The following is a 20,064-nucleotide window of genomic DNA, read 5'->3' as shown; positions in this document are numbered from 1 at the left end:
AACATCTCTGCTGAGATGGACACGGCCTTCAGCTCTCATGTCATCTCTTATTGAATGATAATGGCTGCCTAGACGGGACATACAGAGGAGGATTCAGAGGCCACATCTGGGCTTAGTGAGAGGCAGCCGTTATCCGAGACACTCTGGCGTTGGAGAGTGGCAGTGGATACAGGAGCGAAACTTCTCCAAAAATCCCTGTGACTTTTTGAGCCACACAGTGTTCTGGATGCTGGAAAAGAGGCATCAAGAAACACAGTCCTAGTTCCTAAGGAGTCCTCAGAGTTTGCAGTTGGGAATGGGAGGTGAGCTCACAGAGAGGTACGCTGTGAACAGGGGGCCCAGCACAGGGTCCGGCCATCAGCTCAGGGGCGTTAACAAAGACCAGCGGTTTTGATGGGGTCTTATTCCCATGGAAACTGACATGGCCAAAGGGTGGCTAGTCCAAGAGGTGGGACAGACCCAGGGCCGTCGCTACTGGTTACGAGGTTGACTGCTGAAGACGGGGTTAGTAGAGGGGAAGCAGGTAAACCTCGAACTAAGAGAAAGATTGTGGGGCCTCTCCATCTGGGACGATGAAATCCTAACAAAATTAGTCTGTCTGTGTTGTCGTTGAGCTATTTAACCTCTGTGTGGCTTTTCCCTCCTCTGTCAAAGGAGCAAAGCAAACATGTCCGCAGCAGAGAGTTTGGAGGCTTAAATGAATTGACAGTTGTGTAAAGTGCTTTATGTAGTAAATGCTATGTTGTTGAGTGTCACCAATTTATTTGCATGTGGGTGTGTGTGTCTAAGGTGCCAATGTATTCTTCCTATCAACCAGAAAAACATGAATCAGTACCATTAAAACAAAGCATAACAATTTAAACCAGACTATGAATCTGTAAAAGAGGGGTGTGACCAAGTGGGGCTTGGGGCCCATCCTGGAGTGTAAACTTCCTGTGCTCCTGGCTCATGCTGGGCTAGCAAGACCAACATGCATCCAAATCTAAAGGTAAAGAATGCCAGAGAGTGGTGTGTTGCAAACCTTTAATCCCAGCATTAGGAAGGCAGGTCCAGGCAGAGCTCTGAGAGTTCTGGGTCAGCCTGGTTTCCACAGTGAGGTCCAAGCCAGTCAGAGCCACATGGGAGGACCCTGTTTCAAAACAAGCAAGCATTAACACCATAGTGCCCCCAAAAGAAGCTAGTTCTAGGTGGGCCTGGGGACCCATGCCTGTGATTCCAGGGCTGAGCGGGAGCATCACAAGTTCAAGTGCAGCCTGGGCCACTTAGGAGACCCTGTGTGAGAGAAAGAGAGAGAGAGAGAGAGAGAGAGAGAGAGAGAGAGAGAGAGCCAGGTGTGAAGTTAAGTGGCATATGTCTGGCCACTAGGTTCAACCACTAGACTCCTTTCCCACAAGCAGGAGTCAAGTAGTACTGCAATGTGAACAGGAGCAATTTCATGCTATTTACAGTTTGTTTGTTTGTTTGTTTGTTTTTAACTTTCATTAAAACCATGTCTCAGTTGACCAGACAGGAAGCCAGGGATACTGAGCCAGACTGTGTCTCTCTTGGTGGATAAAACAAAGTTGACTAAACTTGGGGCAAGATGGTGACAACTGACACTTTTTACCTTTCTGGTTTCCACACAACCCGCACATTGTTTGATTTGTTTGTTTCTGAGACAGGGTTTCTCTGTGTAGTCCTGGCTGTCCTGGACTCACTCTGTAGACCAGGTGATCTACCTGCCTCTGCCTCCCAAGTGCCGGGATTAAAGACATACATCACCACCATCTAACATTCTTACTTGTCATCAGGCTGAACAGCCTGACAGAAGGGGACATGTTGGCTTGTATTAGGCTCTGACACCTCATTTTCTTAAGGAAGGGAAGGCCCAGGTCAGGCTTTTGAAATCTCATGATTCAGCATCTGCCCATGGAAAGGATGAAGTGGGTGGAACAGGCCTTGGTTGGGGATCGCTATTTTTGACTTATCCTATTCTTTTTCTTTAGAAACTTGGAGTGGCTCTTCCAGGCATTTTAAAATTTGTAATAGATTACATTTTTCTCCATCTCAATGCTACAACATCTTGTAAAAGTCAAGCTTGGATCTAGCTCACAATCCTATCTCTTCGTAATCACTGGCTCAACCTTCAGTATCCATCATAAGCTTTGACTCTTGACTTATCCCTGTTAATCTTCTTTGATCAATATGGTGGCTAATCCTCAAGCCTATCAATACACTTGACTCAGTTCATTACTCTCTTCTGTCTGAAGTGTTTCCTTCCTTTGCCTTTGTTCCTCTGGCCTCCAGGTTGGAGGGTCCTTGGGACTCCTTGGTTGTCTCCACCTTGTAAATCGTTTAGTCTTATTGCTTTAAGTGCTGCTCAGTCATTAAGCCTCAGGTCCACCTTCAATCTCAAACCACGTATCTACATATCCTGCCACCCCCTCAGCATCTCTGATTCTCCATCGCTCAGGCCGGACTCACCAGCTCTGACACTGTATGCCTCTTAGCTCAGAGCTCCTCTGCCTGACCAGCTCAGGTCGCCCATCTCAACTGGAGACAAGACCATCCTTCCAGGAGTGGCCCAGGCAACCCCCACAGCTACTGTGGAGTCTTCTTTCATTCCCTTCACTGACTGAGAAGTGAATGAGAGAGAAGTAACAAGAAAGGCATTTACTTTCAAAGCAGATGCAGCGGTTGGTGCTCTGCTCACTTTTCACCTGTCTTCTGGGACAAGCTGATTCCAGCCACCATGATCCTTGCCTGGATGACGATGATATCAGCCTCCAAAATGGTTTCTCTGAATCTGTCTTTGCCCTGGTACAGTCTGTCCACAGATACAGCAGCCAATGAATCCATTTAGAATGTGAGGCAGGCCATGCCGTTCATCTGTCAAAAATTCCCAGCAGTTTCCTGGCTTGCTGAGAGCTAAGATCGAAGTCTTTGTCACAGCCGACTGTGCCTTCATATGGATGTGGCCCCTGCCCAAAGATCCCACCACTATCTACCACGCTCTCCTCTAAGCAGAAGCCTTCTTGTTTTTCTCTGAATAAGTTGGACGTTAAGTCTAGGAATCTTTGCCCTAGCTTTTTGGTCTGGAGTGCTCTTTCCCTTGGATGCTTCATTAACTCCTCACCTGCACCAAGTCTCAATGAGGCCTGCCCTGACCAACCAACTTCATACCCAAATTACCTCAGCACCTGGCCTAATTGTACATACGTGACTCTCCATGTGACTGACCAAGTTCTAATTAACCATATGATTTCCTTTTATACTCTAATTTGTATACACTAGACTGTTCCACAATCTACGGTGAGTTGGTCTTACCCACTGATGTGTCCAAGATGCCCTGAGCAGCTTAGGCCTGCAAAAGTTTCAGTGAAAGTTTCTGCACGAATTGACCAAATGTGTCAATCAATAATGTTTGTCCATACCAACACCAAATCCTAACCTAATAATTTCACCTAGGAACAATTGTTTTCTTTTAAATTTTTTTGTATAATTTGAACACACTTCCCTTATCTTTCTATCCCCATTTTTCTCTCCTTCTTGCCCTCCTGTTTGTCCCTTCCTAATCCCCCTAAACAGATTTCTCTCTACTTTCAAGTTTTTTTGTTTTTTTTTTTTTTTTCCGAGACAGGTTTCCCTGTGTAGCCATGGCCGTCCTGGAACTTCCTCTGAAGACCAGGCTGGCCTCAAACTCACAGAGATCCTCCTGCCTCTGCCTTCTGAGCACTGTGTGCCACCACCACCCTGCTTTCAAGTTTTATGTATAACTATGCATGTGTGAATGACAGAGGCAAGTTTCCTTGAGTGCATTATTGCCCGCATTTTCCTCATCCTTTCTTCAGTTGCTGGACGCATATATTAGTTATATAATGCAGCCTCTGTAAACAGTGCTGTAACATTCAGGATGGTTCAGCTGTGTTAGATGGAATATCAATTGTTGGATTTGTTTAATTAAAAACATTTACAGTATGTATCTCTGTGTGTCTATGTGTAGGTTCCTGCATGTGAATATGAGTGCCCAGAGAGGTCAGAAAGGGATGTTGGATTCCCTGAAGTTGGAGTTACTGGCAGCTGTGAGCTACCCAGTATGGGTGCTGGGACTGAACTGGTTCCTCTGCAAAAGCAGCAAGCTCATGACTGCTGAGGCATCTCTCCAGCCCCCATTACCAGTTTTCTGAAGACCTTCTGCCTGGTTTCCATGATAGCTGCACTAGTTTACATTCTTATCGCCATGTATAAGCACCCAGAACTTTCCTGGTAGTTTGTTTCTACTCTCATCCTAACGATGCTTGTGCGATTTAACAGCACAGGCTTCGAAATTCATTGACTTTGCACCCATTGTTTGCTGCCTGTCTGGTTCTCCTATAAAGGACCAATCCCCGCACGACTGGGATCATATCCTATTCAGCCTCCTTAGCAGTGCTCACAGACTCCTTCCTCAGTGTTCTTTTGCTGCTGCCCTTAACTCCCATCCCCTTCCCTGCTGCCCCCCCCCCAATCTGCCCACACACCCACAACAACATCATTTGCTCAGAATGGATGTTCCTCCCTGAGCCCTCCTCCGGTTCTCCTCCCTACTTCCCACTCCCTCCGCCACAGCTTGACCTCTACGCCCCCAGATCACAAGAATCCATTCCAAACATTCATGGCTCTTCCAGTGTACGGCCTACTGCAGTTTGAAGGTGCTTCCCGAAGCTCATGAATTAGGAACCTGGTCCCAAGGCAAGAGGCTTGAGAAGTGGGCCCTTGCAGAAATGACAAGGTCACGGGCTTTGCCGTGATGAATGAATTAGTGTTTTGTTACAAAAGCGAGTGCAGGCCTCCTTTGCACACACTCACAGCCATCCTTCTCGCCACCTTCTGATGCAGTAGACACACCCACCAGGCGGCCCTCTATCTCAGTCCTCCCATGCTCTGGAACCACATGCCAAACACACTTCTCTGGTGTGGAAATTACCCTCTCCATGGTATTCTGTTATAGCTACACAAAGCTCGCCAAGCAACAACTCATCCAAATAACACTGAGCCTGCAGGCGCCGTGGCAGCGCCTGTGAATTGGTTTACGCTTTGCTTTTATGTCCTTCGGAAACGTGGCGTTCTTTGGACAATAGGTCAGACAGGAAGAAATCTTTGATTTTTAATTATAACACTGATTGGCACAGCTTCTCTCTCCCTGCGAGCAGGAGCAACGCCTTCTGCTCATGTTCCCCATGAATTCCAACAGTCTCAGCACAAGACAGACAGTATCTGCAGGGTGGCTGGAGGATTAGGGGCTTGTACAGGGAAGAAGCCACAAAGGCCAAGGGACTTTTTTTTGAAGGTCTAATGACCTAAGGGGATATTAACAAAATCATTGGACTAAAATTAGTTTAAAAAATCTGGGAGCTAGAGAAATGGCTCATTGATTAAGAGCACTTGTTGCTCTTCCGGAGAACTCAGTTTCGGTTCCCAGCACTCACAGAGCGGCTCCCAACCATCTGTAGTCCCAGTTTCAGGGCACCTGACACCCTCTTCTGTCCTCCATGGATCCCGGGCATGCACACGGTACATACATATACATGCAGGCAAAACACCCGCAGACATAGAAAAGTAAATAAATCTTAAAAAAAAAAAAATACACAAGACCGGAGGGGTGTGGCTTTCAGGGAGGCACTTTGCCTTGACTGTCACGAACTTGGTCGATAATTTGAAAATAGGAAGCAGCAATCAATTTAAGTCGTTAAAAAAGACATTATTTCAAGCAGCTACTTTTCCCTGCTCAGAAAGAAACACTGCAGTGGAAGAAACTGCACCATGTTCTACTGCAGTGCGGAGGCCAAAGACGTAGTGCATTCACACGCTGGGCCCCCTTTGCTCCCCAACCCGCCCTGTTGGGCTTAACGGTGTTTTAACTTAGAGACTGTCTAAGAGGACATGGGTGCACGCGTTCTATTCCACCTTTCCATACTCCATAAGGAATCGCCTTGGGTCAGGGCGTTTCCCACTGTAGACTAGTAAATGTTCTGAACACATCTATGGTAGGATCAGCTGAGCAGCTTGGGTTTGTCAGATGAGGTGCTGGCTCAGAACACTGTCAGCCTATAATGGATTTCCTAGGACAGAGGCCGCTTGAGTCAAGGAGCACCTGTACCCTGTGTGGCCTTAGACTTAGGGAGAGGTGTTTCTGTCGGGAGCATTCAGGACTGAAGACGAGGGTACAGACGGTGGGCATCGCCAGGAACACTTGGCTCCTTTCTGTGTCCTCCATGTGCCCCTCTTCGCACACTTGCTGTGTTCTCCCTGCCACTCTGGCCAGGACATGGTCTTCCCACAGCACAAGAGGGGAGGCATTAGGAATGTTCTCTTTTTACAAGTGGGAGCTTTGTTCAAAGGACTCAGTACCTGGCCAACTTGTAGTTAGCAAGTTGCAGGTCTCCTTGAGGACCTTGGAGGGGCTTACGATCAGGTCCGAGAGCTCTCTACTTTGTCAGGCTGCCCGGGACACGGGGTGTATTTTATAGACTCAGGACTAAACTAATGACTTGCAGTTTTGAAAACTACAACTGAGCTCTCATGGCCATGCACGGGAGTGAACATGAAAATCGAAGTTGATGTAGCCTGGGTTTGAGATCTTTCTGCTGATGTTCTAAAACACCTTTCTTCTTTTACATATGTGTTATGTAGTCATCTTGTTGAACCTCCAAGTCCTCTGCAACTCAAAGCTCACAAGGGCTCCTCGGCCAAGACAGCCACGGAAGCCATCTATATAACCTTTGACCCTGGGTTGGGCAGGCACTGCGTGAGTGGGTGGTTGCTGACTACAATTTGATAGGCATGTTCAAAGCACCAAGGTTGTCAAAAGCCGACTCTGAGTAGGTCAGTCTGCAAAGTGAAATACGCAGTGAGCCACAATCAAGTTCAGGATGAACGGCCCCGAGTACGCAAACAGATGAAGAAGACAGGCGGGCGCTCAGAACTTTGTATCTCCAGTTACCAAGGCCTTTCGTGACCATAACCTGGACTGATCACACCCAGGAGACTCAGGCCAAGAGGGCTTCAGATCTGCAGTAGTCCCTGCCATTACTCTGGTACACAGAGGCTGAGGAAAAGCTGTCCTTGCTGGATTCTGAGTCTATAAAGCGCCATGAGACTTCCAGGACAGCACTGCGACGCTCACCCCCAACTCACAGCTGTTCAAGATAAATGCAAAAAAAGAAAATAAAAAGGAAAAGGAGCAAAAGTCCTATATTGTGCCCAAAACAGAGTATGATCTTCAGTGTTGATTATTCTGGTGATCTGCGGTTTGAACTAAGGCAGCTAGGATTTGTCATTCCTAACTATTTCAGAAAGCTATTTAAAGAGGTCTAACGGTCAAAGGATTCGTGTAGAGGCCAAGACATTCCTGCTCTTTTTAAAGTGTCTGTTATCTTCTTCCACCTGTTTGTGGTGCTGGGGATTGGGTCCAGGCCTCACACATGCTAGGCAAACACTCCACCACCAAGCCACACTCTCAGCCCCTCTTCTTGTCCCTGTTAATAGAGGACTTCCTGCATGCTGACACGCACATTGGGTCCAATTAAAAAACCTTTCCCCAGGGAAGTTTAGAGTTCTCCTGGAAGTGCCACAAAAGTCACAGATATGTGCAAATGAGCACTAAGGAATGCTGCTGGGCGACACTGCTGTCCACACAGGCATGAGTGGAGGCTGCCACCTTGCTTGACCTAGGTAGGACACCATAAACGTCCCCCAGCCCTCATGCCCAGGAGAGTGGTCAGAAGAGTGAGAAGCTGTCACTTGTCCTCCCTTTCCACAAAGCACCTCCTGACCCTTCTTTCAGACTAAGTGAGAGGAAGCTCACATCAGCTCACAGCACAGAGCGGCTCTCTCAGTCAGCAAACCTGCTCCCCATGGTTGGGGCCCCCAATAGCGGGGGGTTCCACCAGAAAATGCAAGGGGAAGACATTCCACGTGACTCTTTAAAAAAAAACATACATGAGCGAAGAAGGAGGAGGAGGAGGACAGTGCACAAGGCCATGAGGCCGGCTGGTCAACCATGGGTTAACATAGGTTCAGAGAAGCACACAGTAACCCAGTGTCTGCAAATCCCTGAGCCCCAGGGTGAAAGGCATTTTTATTTGTGGAAACAGAATGGTTCCTTCTCTCACCATTGACTCTCTCTTCTCTCATTTCTTTATTTTTGGTCTGTCTAACCCCCAAATTTGGACCATCCATCATTTTAACCTGCCCAGATTTTTCATCTTTCCAGAGCCAAAGAGCAACAAATACCGGGTCCAAAGAGCCCTCTCCCACAGCCGGCTGCCACCAGCCCTTCTTTTCCCAGGGTTACAGGGTGCTCAGAGCAGACGAAGTCAGCAGGACGCAGGACGTGCCACACACAGCAAATCACCAAACCAGAATGCGTTAAAAGGGTTCCAGGGGGCGGGGGGGACTTACTCGTACTCGTGCTGGTTCCAATCGTGTTGATTGTGGTGGGGACAGATGAGGAAGAGTAGAGGGGAACATGGCCATTCTCACATCCCAGGCTTTTGTCCTGCCAGTTGGAGGCGCTGATGCAAATCCCGGAATCCCGCGAGTTCTGCCACCCATTGAGCTTATCGTCAGAGTTCTGTCTTTGGTGGTAGTAGTGCGCCTGTCCGTAATCCACGGAGTCGGAGCGGCCTCGGCTCTGGCTGCCGAAGCCGCTCGACGTCCGGTCCTCCAAGTGGTTCAGCCACATGGCGAGAGCACTGCGGTCTTCCAGGGACGTGGCTGGGTGGATCAAAGCATAGGACAGCAGCTGCCTGCTCTCCTCAATGTGCTGGTTGTGCTCGATAGAGTGCGCCAGGATCTTGGGCAGCAGCTTCATATACTCTACTTTTGCGTCGAGGTTCCCTGGCTTCAGCAAAGGCAGGTGAGTTAACAGAAGGGAAATCACTTTATCCTTGGATTCCTGCTGCCATTGGTTAATGATTCCTGAAAGGGAAAGTACACAGGACACATGAGCAAATACACCCACAGTCACACTCAACACCACTCTCTGAATTTCTGTGGCTTGGGTTTTCAGGGGCCAGGGACTTCAGTGAGCCAGAGTTCAAACATTCTTAGAGAGTGCAGTCAGGGATGCTCGCCTAGCACCCGTGACGTGGAAGTGGAGTCAGGAGGATCAGTGGTAGTTCAAGGTCATCTACTACCACTCAGGAAGTATGAAGCAGCATGAACGTCATGAGACCTTGTCTCAAAAAACTAAATTCTTGGGGTTTGGAGAGATGGTTGAGAGCACGGCTGCCTTTCCAGTGGACCTGGGTTTAATTCCCAGCACCCACATGGAGGTTGGCAACTGCCAGTAATTCTAATCCCAGGAGATCTGACACCCTCTTCTGGATTCCTCAGGTACCATCCACACATGGTGCACAGACATGCTGGCAGGCAAACACTTACATACATAAAATAAATATAATCTCCATTTAAAAAGAGGTTTAAAACTCAACAGACAAATGCTTAGTTGTTTGGAGTCTTTCATTCACGTTTCCAAGGAGATGACAACCACTTTGGTCCAACCAAAGAGAACTGACAGTCTCGTTTTCCTTCTTGGACAAGACTAGCCACAACCCTAGACCACCAAGGACCAAGCCTAAGCGAATTTCCGTTAACCGAGAGGCCACACCAAGAACTTCTTGGAGTGATGCTGCCTCCCAACTCCAGACCTTGTTCAAAGTGTCTTACATGCTGGAGAAGGGGTGTGTGAGGCCCGTTCCCATTCCTACTCGGAAGAGCATGTCAGGAGAAAAGAACCCAACACCTGCCTCCCAACCTTAGTGCTGCGAGCTGTGGCTTTCTCCTAAGAAGGTAACAGAGCCAGGCGGCCACACAGCTCCAGGCAAACCTTGGATCACACATACTGGTTCGTTATTTATCTTTATAGGATGATATGTCTGTGGGGTTTTTAACACTTTATTTTCAGTTTAGGATTTTTATTGGTGTGGACGAGTGGCTGCACATGTGTGCATGCGTAATCGTGTGTGTGCGCAGGCGCACACAGCACTGGACGCCATCCTAAGGAGCAGCATATCCACATTCATTGCCACAGTCCCCCCGAGCTCAACAATGAGGCCAGGCGACCTGCCCAGCGAGCCCCAGGGAGCCTTCTAGCTCTGCCTCCCCGAGCGACTCACAAGCATGCACCACCATGCCTGCCACTTCTACGTGAGTTCCTGGAATTGAACTCAGGTCCTCATACTTACAAGAAAGTATTTTAACCACTCAGCTGTCTTGCCAGCTTCAAGACCTCTTTGTTCTCATTGTGACAAAATACACAGCAGCAAGCATGTTAAGCATGCAGCTCAGTGTCGTTAAAGGACACTCACAATAGCATGCAATTGGCCTCTCTACACCAGCGGTTTTCAACTTGTGGGCCGCAACCTCTTTGGAGGTTGAACAATCTTTCCACAAGACCATTGGAAAACGTAGCTATTTACGTTATTGTTCGTAACAGTGGCAAAATTATAGTTACAAATAGCAATCAAATAATTTTCTGGTTGGGGGCCAGCAGGACATGAGGGACTGTTTTAAAGGGTCATGGCATCAGGAAGGTTGAAAACCACTGCTATAGACCCTGCAAATGGAAAGTCTGTCCTCCTCAAAACACAAACCTCCTACCCCTTTCCTAGACTTGGGAAAGCCATCATTCATTTTCTATTCTTAAAGAACCTGGTTTTACTCTAGGTACCTCAGACAAGTGGGAACTCAGTGTTTATCTTCTTATTTTTCTGAGACAGGGTCTCTCACTCTGAAGCCCAGGCTGGCCTCAGTGGTTGACTCAGTCTCAGCCTCCCGAAGGCTGGACGGCAGACATGAACCACCTTGCCCAGTTACCCCATGGAATGCTTCACTTCATGCAAGTTTCCTCACAGTTCATGTGTGTGAGGACCTGCTCTTTAATGCCTCCTTCCCTGTCCCACTCAAATGCCAAGCAATGCATGTTGCCTGCTAGTTTTGGGGGTGGACAGTTATTGGAAGAGCTGGGCAACTCCGCTGGATTTCACATGGAACTTTCAGGTTTGCAGGAGTTAATTATAAGCTACAAACTCATTGGCATGTCTCTTCAGAATGCTTGCAAAAAAAAAATCTCAGTGGCTTTGTCTAGAGTTCCCTAAAGATCCTGTTAAAGGCTTGGCCCCCAGTTTGGAGATATTCAGAGTGAAGTCTACTTGAAGATTTTCTGATCACTTGGAGGTATGTCCCTGAATCGGATAGTAGAATCCTACCTCATCTCTCATTTTGCCTCTTGGCTGTCATGAGATATAGTTTTCATTATGGATTGGACTCTTTCAAATTGAGAGTCAAAAGAAACCTTTCTTCTTTTTAAGTGCTGTTTCTCTTAGGATTGTGTTACAGTAACAGGTTAATGGGTCAGCATTGTGGGCATTGTGTTCAGTGAAGAAGCATGGTCTTTGGCGTCAGGCCTGGGGGTTAACCCCAGACCTGCCACTTAATTCGTAGTGGCTTAAACTTTTTGAGCCTTCACTGCCAAGTCAGTCATGGGTAGTACCAATAGTTTCTGCCTTCCTTGGATTATGAGATGAAGTACCAAGAGGACCCCTTGAGTACCTGATGGTAGAAACAATCCTTTCCCTTTTCTCTGCATCAGCCAGACCCACAGAGTGATGGTGTAATTGGCTTTGGGCGTTGAGTTTTACAAATAAATAGAGGGAAGACGTGAAGGAAGTTATTAAGAATATCAACAAGTTGGAAAAAAGATAAGGAGTGAAGGGAGGGGGCAGGAAATGAGTTGCACTTCCAACAATAAGAGGCAATTATTGGACCCTCTTCATGTGGGGTTTCCTGGGATGCTAAAGAGTCACTGTGTGACACAGAAGCCACTAACCTGAACACAGACCCAGGGTGGCTACAGAGAAGAAATGAGGACCCAGAATCATGACGGGTACAGAGGAGTTGTGGTGGAAGTTTCCAAAATCCCTGTTCCCAGGGCAGTGGCGGGAGTGGGGGTGGGGCGGAGCGTCTGAGTACTGCCGGAGCAGGGGGAGCCAGCACCACAGTTTCAAGGTACGATAACGAGTCACATACAGAGCTGCAGTAGCACACAAATAGAGTGTTGCCGTAGTCAAGTCACAAAAGAGCAGCGAGCTATTGGACTCAATCCAGCACTAAAGACGCACTTCAGCATGTAATCGGCACAGAGCATTAGGGAGACAGACATTTACCCTCTTTGGGCTTGGGTTAAGTCTTGGAAATCCAGGGTGTGCGCTATCACCAACACATCCGTACTTGAATGAGCTATGGTGCCCCGCTCAGGAGCCGGGGTGATAACCAGTGAGCAGGCCAGCACAGGCTAGACACGTTCTGCTGGAGAAGAAAGGCGTGAGCCAGGAGCTCCTTCCTGCCTCTCTGAAGATTCAGCTAATTGCCACTAGATACACTGTTCAGCTGATTGCCACCAGATATAAGAACTTTGTGTGCCTCACCAGGTAGAGCCTTTTTCAAGGAGGTCTGGGAGATGAATGAAACTCATCACAACAGCTCCACCCTTCCCATACTGTCAGCAGAGACCAGGCACCATTTTCTAGGTTTTCTTCAAGTCTGAGGTTTTGGGGGTTTTGTTTTGTTTTGTTTGTCTGTTTTGAGACAAAGCCTCATTATGTGGTTCATTCTGGCTTCCAACTCACAGCAATCCCTCTGCTGCCACCTTTCTGCTGGGATGATAGACATGAGGCGTGAAGCGTGACTCTGGCATGCTCTACACGATGGCTGTATTTAGGGGTAAAGAATCCAGTCAGCCTATCCCAGGGTCACAAGCGCCACAGGAAGGAAATAAAAGCTCCAGAGAAGAACAGAGGTGTCCTAAGTCAACAGTGAACCGGAGCAGGTGGCACTCACACAAACCCTTACACTTCAATTTGGAAACAACTTTTAATAAAATTGTGGGAGGCTGAAGAACTTCCTAGATTCCTGCTAGGTCACTTCCCTGTTTAAATATTCTTCCCTCACAAAAGGTTGGTCTTCAGGAAAAAAAAAAAAAAAGTCAGGACAAAAATAAAACATACATAGGACTCAGTGCAAATGAAACATGCTGTCTCCAGCAACCACTTTTTGCTAAGGATTAACCCGGACTCAGAGGGAAGAGGCACTGCAGAGGATGACGAGAGGCCTCTGTCGCTGGTCCCATCTAGGGCCGACATGGCGCTATCCTCAGGAATAGCCTTCCAACGTGAGTGTGGCCAGGTTGTGGTGTGAGCAGGAAGACACGCGCAGTTTTGCTTACCTCTCTGGGGACACAGCCATAAGGCTGCTTTCTGAGGCTAACCACACCTACTGGCTCAAACGTCTATTGCCATAGCTGTCACACTGACGGCTAACAGTATTGAGCGGTTCCTGTGGGCCAGGCTCTCTTGTAAGCCCTGTGCATTTAATTACTCACTGAATGCTCTCAAGGAGCTTAGCGGAGGGGGCGGGGTGGCAGAGCTCATAACTAACCTGATTTTGCTGATGACAGAGACGGACGTAGGTGGAGCAGCTAAACTGTCATTGGTCCCTTGACTAACGAAGAGGCAGGATGGAGGCAGACAAATTAGCGTAGCTACAGATGGTTGCCACGCTAGAACGACCATAAGCTAGATATTTCAGCAGTCGTGGAATATTGTCGTCACAGCAACTGTGCAGACACGCGCAGCTCCCGTCACACGGCTGTGGGCGTGCGGCAAAGGGAGCTTCAGAAGCAGCGGAGATGAGACTTTTTCTGGTTTTAAGGTGCTCATAATTTCTTGGACACTGGTCGTGGGGAGGGAACCTCTCCCTTGAGGTCTAGGGGGATTTAGTGAGTTACGTGCAGCCATGTGGCGGATGCAACTTTAGGGCTCAGGTTATAAAGGGTGCGGCTCCTGCCTTGCTCTCTTCTCTAGGGAAGTCAGTAGTCATATGGAGAGGTCACTCTTCACCCAGGAAGCAATCCAGTGAGGTCGTTCTGGTGAGGACTGCTGTTTAGTAAGGGCTGCTGTCACTATGATGAGACACCACGGCCAGAGGTGTCAGCACACGGCGGAGGAAGTCGGGGCAGGAGCTCCTGCAAGGCAGGAGCCTGGGCTAAGAGCTGATGAATCTGTGGGAGTGCTGCTTGCTTGTTGTTTTGGACAGGGTTTTTCTTTGTAGTCCTGGCTGTCCCTAGAACTCGCTCTTAGGCTGGGGAGGCCTCAAACTCAGATCACAGGTTTCTGTCTCCTGAGCGCTGGGATTGAAGGCTGAGCCTTCCCACATCAATCACTAATTAAGAAAATGCCCTACAGCTTGTCTATAGCTAGATTTTATGGAGACATTTTCCCCTGTGTTTTTTTGTTTGTTTGTTCTTGAGACAGTGTCTCTCTGTGTAGCCCTGGCTGTCCTAGAACTGGCTCTGTACACCAGGCTGGCCTGGAGCTCAGAGATCCGCCTGCCTCTGCCTCCCCAGTGCTGGGATCACAGCTGTGCGCCACCACCCAGCAGAGGCATTTCCTTAGCTGAGGCGCCCTCCTCTCTGCTGACTCTTGCTTGTGTAAGGTTGAGTAAGATTAGCCATCGCAGAGCTCCTCCGCCAACCTCCACCCACAAGGTCAAGGTGCTAGCCATGTAAGCGATCTCCTTGTAAGGGAGATCTCGGCCCTGCAGAGTCTTTACAGGACTAGAGCCCCAGACAGCATTCGGAGGTACCCTGAGCTACAGCCACACATTTCTAGATCCACAGAACCAGCGTGTGATTATGTATGTGTTGTTCTAAGCAGCCAAGTCTTGAATAATTTGTTTTGTGGCCCAACCATAACCAATATATACCCAAGTGCCCCTAAGGAAAAAAGGAAGCTTTAGACACTTGGCTTTGAACGTTCAGTCCCTCTGACATTCCTATTCCTTCTCTGAGACAAACCCAGGACACTAACTTGCCACTACTTAATTGCCTTACTCACCCACCTCGCCTTGATATTTTTCCTCGCCAGCAACGGTAGACTATGAGATAGCTCCCTAGGTGCCTTCAGGGGAAGAATGCACTAATCGTGGAGACTTGAGCTACGTCCACATTACTGGGTGGAGATCTTTCAGGGCGACCTAGAAAATGGTTTCTGATTATAATTTGGCTCCCTGTAGTGGTCTGCCTACAGGAGAATGCGTGCTGATTATCTGGCTACATCTTGTCAACAATGGTTCCCCAAGTCAAATTACCACGCCAGCACCGCAGGGTCTGCCTCCCTGCTCTGCAGCCAGCCCAAGTCAGCCTCTCGGCGTGAGCATCTGACGGTACCAACTCATCTTCACATCCTCTGGTGCTTCCTCTGTGTAAGGAGGCCAGGTGTGCTGGATGGTTAGTGTGGGACAATGTTCGCGATTCATCATTTTTAATCTAGTGGCATAAGAAGGGCAAAAGGAAATTTGAAAGAGTTATGTTATAGTTAAAGACCATGAGGATTAGGAAACTGTCCCAGGATTCTCTGAGTGACAAGTCCACTATTACTGCCACACAATCATACGCCAGTGTTAATAGGGTGCGATTGTTAGTAAATTACCCTTAAATTGCTCTTTTATCATACCCTTGCCTTCATTTTAATACCACTCACCATAAGAAGGCTTTCTCACAAGTGCAGTTAGAAATTTGTTCATGCAAGGAGTACATGGAATTAAATGATAACATCACAAAGTAAGTATTTGATGGGGATATGAGCTGACTCAGGACACCCCAACATCAGAACAAAAATGGCAAATGCAGCATGAAAGTGGAGAGACTCCTACGCTGACACCTACTCTGGCCTCTTGCATCCTCTTGCCTCCTAAATTACCCTCTTGAGCTGGGAGAATGCTCTAGGTAACTTGGTTGGGTCTGCAAATTGTGCTGACATATCAGTTACCCCGAGGGATCCAAGTGTCTGGAGTCACCAAGGCCCTGCTGTAACCAGTGGTGCCTTTGTGGAAAGGGGTCAGCTGGCATGAAGCATCTTCCTCATTTGTCAAAGGTCCCCACTGGTCCTCTCCTACCGGCACTCACACCCTTGTGCACTCTCCTGTATCATCACACCTCTGTGTGACCAGCCGAAGGCGGCAGATGTGTGTTGGTGAGATGGGTGGTGGATCCTACCTGGTTTTCTATGTTCCCTTGCTGGGGGGGAAGCCAGAGAGAACAATTATGAAGATGCTTAGGCATCTCCAGCGGATGAGACCTCAGGCTTTCTGTGAAGAACCAGAACAGGCTTGGCAGTTGTGTCACTGAGCCCTCTTGGAAGTCCTCCTCCAGCCCCAGCAAATGTAGCAACAGGGATGTGGAAGTCCTCCTCCAGCCCCAGCAAATGTAGCGACAGGGATGTGGTCAGAGACTTTGGACCCGAACTACCTAGCAAGGCTGTTACGTTAAGTCTTTAAGTGTGGGGGTAAGTTTTTTGGAAAGATGATGTTTTTTATTTTACACGTATGACTGTTTTGCTCACATGTGTGTTTGTGTACCACCTGCGTCTGGTGCCCTGGGAGGTATCAGAAGAAGGTGTCTGACTCCCTGGAACTGGAGTTATGGATGATTGTGAGACACCATGTGGATGTCCCCATTCACAGGGTCTCAAAGCTCCATGTCCAAAGATAGCATGTCCCTCCCTCTTTTTTACTCCAGATCTGTTACCATGTGTTTAATCTTTTAGCATATTCAGAATATATCCAGAATCTAAACATACTTTGGCATCCCATTCCATCATGAGAGAAAGTCTCTTAAGAATGATAACCATCATTTTTGCAAGAATGGTCTTTTAAGAGTAGCTGATAGGCCACTCTCCAGATTAGAGATGCTGGTGCTACCATCTGCTGTGGTTTGGGTATGATTTGAGGATGGCCCAAAGGCTCACGCATGGGAAGATTGGGTTCTGTAGTACAGAGGCGATGTGACTTCTAAGACGTAGGGCCTTGTCAGAAGTTTGGTAGATGAGAAGTGAATGTCCTCAGAAGGAACTGAGTGGTAACTGTGTTAGGTGCCCCGACAGTGAATTGTAAGAAGAGCAAGCCTTGTCCCCTGACCCTCTCTAGCTTTGTGTCTCATCAAGGGGTCTCTGCTGCATAGACTCCTCCCACTGTGATGCCATTCACCATGGGGTTCTTTCCAGAGGCTCAAGCAACTGGGCTGGACTTGGTTTGGTATTACACTTTTATCCTTTAAATCTGGGAGCTAAAAAAGATACCTTTCTTTGTAAGTACCAAGTCTCTGGCATTTTGGGCAGTGGACCAACACAGTCTCATCATGAGTAAAAAGCCAGTCCTCTTGGGTCTGTAACTCAGCCCCACTCTGCTACTGTCTGTCCCTCTCACTCTGTTTCATGCCAGGTTTTAACATGACAGGCACTCATCTCTCTTGGAACCTTGGCACTTGGTGTTTTCTCTTCCTAGAATTCTTTCCCCTGAGCCGAGTATAGCACCTATCTGCTCACTTCTGTCCACCTATTCCCTTTCTAACGAAACCTCACCCAGGCTGACTTGCCCACCTCACCATCTCACCATGTCCCACCCCCAGTCCCTGGCTCTGTTTTACTCCTCACAGTGATCAGTGCTGTAGGCCTGATGGACATTTTTAACGTGACCTCTGCCCTTCACCGCTAGCATGCGAGCTCTGTGGGGGTGGTGATGGGCTTCCATCGTCCCAGTCTTAACATTTCCTTATTGACCACATTTTAATGGCTGTAGAATATTATTTCTGGTGTTTGGCCTGATGGTATTTTAGACTGAGGGCTTTTAAATGATGTGTATGAGTGTTTTGCTTGTACACATATACGTGTAAAACAATGTATTCCTGGTACCCATGGATGTCAGAAGAGGGTCAGGAGGGCTGTGAGCCATCATGTGGGTATAGGAACCCTAACCTGAGTCCTCGGCAAGAGCAGTAAGTGCTGAGCCATCTCCCAAGCTTGACTTTCAGGTTTTTTAAAACCTAAAATATTACTTCCTAGAAAGTTCTTTCAAACAGTAGACACCATCATATCATGGTATTCTGATTGGGTTCAGCTTTCAAGTCAAGTAAAAATGAACTTAGAAAACAAAACAGTTCAATTTCCAGGTCTTTACTGCAATCCCTTCTTAACATTCTCTTTAGGCTGGAAAATTCTGCCTTGAGCAGAACAAAGGCAACCTGGGTGATTTCCCTGATTGTCACTGACACCAATTAAAGTAATCTTCACAAGAAAAAAACCCCAAACATTTGAGAGGCTGAGATAGGAGAATTAAATGTATTTAATACAACTCTTTTGCAAACATCTGTTGAAGAAGGAAAAGAAAAGCAATCCCAATGGCATTGTGTCAAGATTGTTTATGTCCGAATGGTGATAGTTTTAATAAAACTTCCTAGGAATGGGTCTCCCGAAACTTAGGGAAATTGGAGATGGAAACGCCATTTCCTTGCTCTTGACAACCACACGGTGTGATTTTGTAAGCACCATTGGCCTAGCTGCTAGCACTGGAAGGCTTTTTGAAGAGGGACTGCAAATTCTCTACAGGCTTGAGCTTCTGCACTCGCTAACCTTCACCCCTGCCCCAGACCAAGCCTCCACACCACCAAGCAGTGCTCTGGGTCTTTAAAGCAATGAGCCAGCAGTTCTTCTACTGGCCTGATAAACGAGAGGCAGGCCTGGTGCATGAGCAGTGGGCATTGCCCCGCGGGAAGCACAAGAAATGAGAACTCTGACAGAAGCCCAGGACTCAGGCTCCGCGATGCCCACTGCAGTGTAAGGTGGCCTTAGAGAACGCCAGGGTCCTGCCCAGAGAGGAGCAGCCGGGGGGGGGGGGTATCTTGGAGGACTTAGACATTCACGAAAGAGCCTTGATATTTCATATTCGAGCACACGTGCCAAGCTGGGCCACAGCTCACTCACACAAGGACTCACCGAGGAAGTGCAGTGGGAGAATTGCACAGTTTCCACCCTGATGTTTGCTAACATGACTCCATACTGCTCCTTCATGGGCCCCAACACTTTCTACACTAAACAAATTTGCTTAACAACCGATAGACAAGTTTTTTCATCTCAAGAGCTGGGAATCCAACGTGTAAGCATGAATGTGTGACGCTATAGTTATGGTGTGTAGCTGTGCAAATACTGTCATCAAGGAACAGCACATTGATATCCCCAAAATATGCACGCTGAAGGTGTTGATGATGAACTTTGCGCATTATGCATTTAGGCATAAAATCTGAAATGTGTGTGTGTGTGTGTGTGTGTGTGTGTGTGTGTGTGTGTGTGTGTACGTATAAATCATTGCATGGAGAAGGAAGGAACAATTTTACTGATGTGGGATATTTAGGTCTGTCACAAATTAGCTATGTATGCATTTCGTTATGAAAGGTGTCTGGGTTAAGCACGAGGACGGGGTGAAGCGGCCGTGGAACACTTCGTTCGTGCTCCACCAGCACAGTCCTGTAGAGGGAGTTAGAGGCACAGCTCCCTTTCCAGTCACTCCCTTCCTCGGGGAATCATGCGGAGGTAAGCGTGAAAGGTGGATTCCCATCCCCTGCTAACCTGTGCTGCAGACTCGCTCAGCTCAGCAGGTTTGGTGATGTCAGACTCAGGTTTCAGGTTTTTTGTTATTGTTTTGTTTTGTTCCTTAATGAGAACAGGTACTACCTCTAAAAGTTGAAGTCTTGGGAGCAGAGAGCAGCTAGGACACTAGCCATGGTAAGAATAAAAAGGCTGTGGCCATTTGCCCTTATTGGGGCACAGATCTAAGCGGGGCCATGGGTCAATGGCTGGAGCAGAGCTAGCTGGACTGACCAGGTGAGACGCTCCTGCTTTAGCTAACTTGGTGAGAAACTGCCGACAATAAACACTGAGGCCATATGTAGGTAGAACACCTTTGACTCATGCTTCTCAAAGTCAAGGATGCTTCTTAGAATTCTGCAAGAAAGGAAAAGACCAAAACAGAGGGAAGGAAAGTGGAGGGGAAGGAGAAAGAACAGAGCAGGGAGAAACGCAGGCCCAGGCAGCAGTGTCCAGACAGGAGTGAGCTTCGTCTACCCACTTTCAACAAACAGCCCAGGGCCAGCAGAGCCACATACTTCCCTACAAGCTGCCCCATCTTGGTGCTGAAAAGCAGAGAGAGTAGACC

At 47.9% G+C, this 20,064-nt stretch overlaps 1 protein-coding gene across 3 annotated transcripts in view; it reads right to left on the bottom strand.

The window, feature by feature from the left end:
• Samd4a (sterile alpha motif domain containing 4A) overlaps positions 1-20,064 on the bottom strand; it is a 207,928-nt gene that overhangs the window by 70,199 nt on the left and 117,665 nt on the right. For all 3 annotated transcript variants that reach the window (XM_055612354.1, XM_055612353.1, XM_055612355.1), the window contains one exon: positions 8,422-8,940. In XM_055612354.1, the coding sequence (XP_055468329.1) occupies positions 8,422-8,940 (519 nt within the window). The remainder of the gene's footprint in view (positions 1-8,421; positions 8,941-20,064) is intronic.

This window comes from Psammomys obesus, unplaced genomic scaffold (genome assembly GCF_907164565.1).
Source record: "Psammomys obesus unplaced genomic scaffold, mPsaObe1.curated_primary_1811, whole genome shotgun sequence".
NCBI lineage: Eukaryota > Metazoa > Chordata > Mammalia > Rodentia > Muridae > Psammomys > Psammomys obesus.
This window is presented reverse-complemented; position numbering and strand designations above follow the sequence as displayed.